Here is a 5,667-nt window from a genome sequence, read left to right on the forward strand (position 1 = left end):
AAAAAAAAAAAAAAAAAAAAGAATAAAATGTTATTGGCATCTTCGGCAAACAAAGTTGCTAAATCCTTTGCCTCATACTGTTTACCAAAATAGACATTCAACATGCATACATAGCTCGTGGGTATTGTGATTGGTTCAAACCACTCATTGGATTTTAATAAATGTGCTACTTTTGGTTTATTGTTCTATATTTTTTTCCATGGTTTTTAGTTTTCTGCTATTAATTATTTAATTTGACTCTGCTGTGTGATAGATTCGTCAGTGTTATTATCTTACGCACGACCTTTAACTCCTTATAGAATTTTTTTTATTTGCCACAGTAATAGGGAAACCTCTGTTAGAAATTTCTTAGGGTATTTAGTTTGGCTATTTCTGTAAATCAGTTATTGTGATTGATATTAAATCTTCATATTCGATTAAGCTTGGAGGTCCGGATGAAACACGCTTTCATTTGTTTATCCAGAGCCCACATATGGAATCTAGTTTGGCCCAATCAAACAGTTGATCACTTAAATTTCTTCGTTGAATTCAAAAACTCTCTCTAACAATAATATCATAGATTCCGAATAAGCAGACTTTTTACATGTTTATCAAATTTAGTATACTAAATATAAGTATGCTAAATTGTATGGTAAAATAACTATGTAAAGAAAGTAAAGTAAAGTATGACATTAAAATAATAACGTTAATTTTGCATAAATATGTTACACAAACTAAATATAAATTTGCCTAATACGCTTTTAAAATATGCTTAAGAATTGTATACTTTACGTTTACGATTTACATGCCTTTTTAGCTTTAGTATACTGAAAACATTATTTTTCAGTTATTTGGGTTTACAAGAATGTGTAAGCTGACTATTATTTTTACAGGCACTTAAAAAAAAAAATTTGATTTAGAATATTTAATCATTTTAATTTTTAAGATCATCGTTTGACATTATATTGTTAAAATGTCGATTATAATCTTTTTATTTATAAACACTTGGGCCAATGACCAACACAATAGGTGAATAAGTTGATAGAAAGACCACCTAGTGGATACACTTGGTTTCTTGTCCTTCTTCTCGAACTGAGATACGAGCTAGATAGATACAAGTATTTCGTCGAGCTATCTACACCCACGGCAGTATGCAAGAAAAAAAAAAGATTGGTAAAATATGATCCTTTAAGTCTCTCGATATCTTTTTTCCAAACATCAATGTGCTAACAGAAGAGTTACTTACTTTCAAACTTTGATATCTCTCATCCATAATAAATAAATAAAAACTAATACTACCACAATTAACTCCTAAGGGTTTATTTAAGTTTAAGCTTTTTTCTCTTCCAAAGAATTGGTGTTTCTTATAAAGGTTTTCCAAATAATTTAGTTTTATTGATTATGGTAAATTAATATTAATCTATCCACGTAAAACAGGAAATTTGTACTAACGTGCGTTAGTCAATATTAAAAGACGTACTGAATATTTTCCACCAACGCGCCGTCGGGTCGAATCCTCTTTTGCCAGTGGCCCGATAGTCCGTCGGATTCCATCCTCTAGGAAGCACTTGATCCCCTATTCGAAGGAATCTTTATTGTTCCTCAGCTATATACTTAGTTCACCTAACTATCTGGACATGTCACAAATCAGTGTCTATAATTTGTTAATATCTGTACTTTACCAAATTTTATCATGCCTATATACACTATTTCGAGAAGATGATATTTCTTGTTGGAGATGTAACGTTATTAGGTTATGGGGTGAGAAATGCCAAATGTGTTTACTAAGAAAAAAAACTTGAAAAAACTCATAAAATGATTCCAAATAAGCAGCAAAACTCAGACAAATATTCCAAAGAAACAAATGCAAAACGTGTAGCAGTGCCACGAGATGACTTCGACGTGGTCGTGTAGAAACCGCTTTGCCATGATCGTCGGGTAGTGTGGGGGAATCGTGGGACCCTTAGTAGCTCGGATCCTCGGCCATTTGGACGCTCGAGTTTGACAGCTCGGTATGGGGGTGGCGAGGGACAGTGGCATTCAAAACATTGAACGAAATAAACAAAAGTTTAAAAAAAAAACAGATAAAATGTTGCATAAACATCAATCAAACAATAAAAATTCACCTTTCACACGAGATTCAATTTAATGAACCTTAAACTCAACTTCTTTCCTCATAGCCAATGTTTTATCTAGAATATTTAATAACAAAATGAACAAAAGATTTTAAAAACAGAGAAAATGTTGCATAAACTATCAAACAAACATGAGATTTGATTTGATCAACCTTCAACTCAACTTATTTCTCCATAATCAATGCTTTGTCTAAAATTTTTAATAACAAAATGAACAAAAGTTTTTTTAAAATAAAAACAGAGAAAAATGTTGCATAAACTATCAAACAAACAAAAAACTTCACCTTCCACATAAGATTTGATTTGTTTAACCTTCAACCCAACTTCTTTCTCCACAACAAATGCTTTGACTCAATTTTTTTTTTAACAAAAAATGAACAAAAGTTGTTTTTTTTTTACAGAGAAAAAGGTTGCATAAACTAATAAACAAACAAAAAAATTCAACTTCCACATTACGATTTGATATGCTCAACCTTCAACCTAACGTTTCTCCACAACCAAAAATTTGTTTAAAAATTTTATTAAGGTAAAAGAACAAAAGTTTTTTAAAAAAATAGGAAAAAATGTTGCATAAAGCCATAAAGCCATAAACAAACCAAATATTTCACTTTTCACATGAGATTTAGTTTTCTAAACCTTTAACCCAAATTCTTTTTCCACAATCAATGCTTTGTCTACAATTCTTTTTAACAAAATGAACAATTTTTATAAAATAGACAGAAATATGTTGCATAAACTATCAACCATGTTTAATGATGAAATGAACGAAAGTTCTTTGTATACCTTGCAACAGTAGTAATCTGCGATGTCTTGATCAAAACAGAGTTGTCACCGAGATATTTAAGGCTACAAGCAAAAAAATATTAAAAATCTGTCAAGAAATGAGTTGTGAAGAAAAAAAAAAAAAAACTGAAATTGAAAACTTTGTTGGTGTTTACTGGTCACCATATGGTAAAAAGGGTACGTTAGCTTTTAAACTTTCTTAAGTTAGTTAGTTTATAGATAGTTATATAAATTCGTTAAGATACAACAAATTAAAACTAATACTAAATGCTAATATCTTCTAACGATCGATGATGTAATAATATAGGATTTAATAACACGGCTATGATTTTTCATGTGGTATAAAATATCATAAAAGAGTCATACAATTTGAAAACTGACGTGCAAAGATTCTACTATTCAATAGGATAAAACTTTGGCGCCCTTTTTACAAATAGTATTTGGTTTTATTTAACATAATAAAAAAGAGAGTAGGTTTTCAATTCAAATGTTGAAGCAAGTATCATTCAAATCAAAGTTCAAACAAAGGATAGAATAATAATACTTAAAAGCGGGTGGGTGTGAGAGAGGCATGACCATGAAATGTTGCAACCTCCTCTAACAAGAAAGAAAAGACGATATAAGTTTCCAAGATTTAGACATGAGAGACCATATATACTTCGTTTGTCACTTCAATCTAAAGGAACCTTATTCCTCCTTTATTTTTTTGGTTTTACTTTTAGTATGCAAAAATTATATAACCATCCATTTAAACTCATATTAGTATACGTACAACTTGTAGTCAGATTCAATGAGCCATACATATATTAGATTAATAATCTAAGCACACGAAGCTGTCTTTTAAATTCCTTTAATTTGTACGTACCAAGAGTGTGTATAGCTATATCCTATATATATTGAGTTTTTAATTATAGCCTCAACTAACAAATCAGATAATATTCACTTTGATCCCTTCCCTACCATCTAAATCTAATCTTGTCACAGATTTACGATACTATTCAATCAGCATTAGACTCCAGATGATTTTGGCATCAAATAATGTCGGAAAAAAGACAATAATTTAGAAGCAGCAGCAGCAGATTTAGCCTTCTCAGTTTCCAGTTCAACTATGATATCCGACAAAGTCAGCTGCGCACTCTTGACCCGTTCCTCCAATTTTTGGACTCGGAGATCATCAGCAATTTCTTTCTTCCTTAACAAGGAAACCTCCTCAAGCTTTGTCTTTAACCAATCCAGCTTAAAACACGCTTCTGTTAGCTCTCTCAAATCGCTGTCAATGCTGCTTAGCTCAGTCTCAGAAAAGCTCTTAGGAGGCCTGCACAATGTCTTGATGAGGCTGATGATAGTATTCATGTATGCTGTTTTCAGACCTTTGCAATTTAGTTTGAAATCAATTGCAATGTCTGGGTGTTTCATGAATAGCCGGCTAACAGGAAAAGCCTGCCAAACAAACAACAAGATCAGGTTATCCAGAAAGAAAGAAAGAAAAAGAAATGAGGAAGCTCCTATATACGTATAAGCATACCTGAGTAGAAAGAAACTCAAAACCTTCGATTTCAAACATATCCTTCCCAGTTACATGTCCTTCTTCAGCTACTTTAACTTGGACTTTAATGATCAATTTGTTATTCTCCAGAAATCCTTCCTCTTTAAGCTTGCTAAGAGGCAGTGTCATAGTACCCCACGATGGGGTTTTAGCGCAGAACATGCTTGTTGTTTCTGTAAGACAAAACAGATATGTATATATATATATATATATAAACTTATCTTCTTTATCAATGAGATATTATATGATGTATAAATTACGATACGATCATATCATTACCAGCTGCTCTGTAGAGCTCCTTTCTGGATTGATTCAACAAAATGAAGCGATGACGAACTCGCGTTTTCCATCCAGTTAGAAGTGTTCTAAAATTGTGAACGCACAGGTACAGACGCAAGTCATCATCGTTTTCCTTGTGATGAAATACAACAAACCTAAGATAATATTTTAAATTATTACCAAAGTATAAGATTATAACCATACTTAGTTTTAAACACTAAACATTGATTATACTCACTTACCATTCCCATCCACAGCCTAAGAACGTTGGAGACGACCCCCTTTTCTTCTCGGAGAAGTTATTTATCTCAAACGAGAAACTCGTTTGCAACTCAGAATTCCCTATATCTGATATATTAATTAAAACGCTTAGTTAGCCATTTTTTATTATTATTTACATTGAGGAGAGACGACAAAGAAATTTCTCATAAACTTTTTTTTTTTTGCTACTCGGAGACCAAAAGAGCAAACAAACAAAACTTAAACGAAAAGAAATCAGAAGAACAAACGACTTACCCGAAGTAGTACTCTTCTGCATCTGATTCCCCATATCTTATCAAAACGCTTTCTTAATTAGGCTTTTACTTCCTCAACCAAACGACAAAGTTCTTGCAGAGAATATGTAATTAAGAAGAATTTTGGAGTGCTAGACGAAAACCCTATTATACAAAGTTGGATACGTTCTGCGTAAAATCTTATATATATACTCCCTCTGTTCCAAAATATAGAATTGTTTGGCTAAAAGCAGGCTTATTAAGGAAAATTTTAACACAAAATAACTCATTAATTGAACACATTAATTGACCACAAAAAAAGAAAAAAATAGAATGGATAATTAAGAATATTAAGAGACACGTTTTATTCCACTTAAATAGGGGTTGTTAACAAATTACAAGAAAAAAAATTCAGATGCGAGCCATTTTTTTGTAAACACTTTGAAACTAA

General features: G+C 31.6%; 1 protein-coding gene across 1 annotated transcript; it reads right to left on the bottom strand.

Moving 5' to 3' along the window:
* Positions 3,906-4,461, bottom strand: LOC104767618 (MATH domain and coiled-coil domain-containing protein At2g42465-like). The gene is made up of 2 exons (XM_010491616.2): positions 4,423-4,461; positions 3,906-4,337 (listed from the first exon to the last, which is right to left on the bottom strand). The coding sequence occupies exons 1-2, from the start codon at positions 4,459-4,461 to the stop codon at positions 3,906-3,908; spliced, it is 471 nt and encodes a 156-aa protein (XP_010489918.2).

Source organism: Camelina sativa, chromosome 19 (assembly GCF_000633955.1).
Source record: "Camelina sativa cultivar DH55 chromosome 19, Cs, whole genome shotgun sequence".
Taxonomy (NCBI): Eukaryota; Viridiplantae; Streptophyta; class Magnoliopsida; order Brassicales; family Brassicaceae; genus Camelina; species Camelina sativa.

Bases quoted from the DNA above. Each gene is read 5' to 3' on its own strand.
- LOC104767618 (XM_010491616.2), bottom strand. From the start codon at position 4,461: ATGTTTGAAATCGAAGGTTTTGAGTTTCTTTCTACTCAG. The intron at 4,338-4,422 runs GTATGCTTATAC...TTTGTTTGGCAG, and splicing joins TTGAGTTTCTTTCTACTCAG to GCTTTTCCTGTTAGCCGGCT.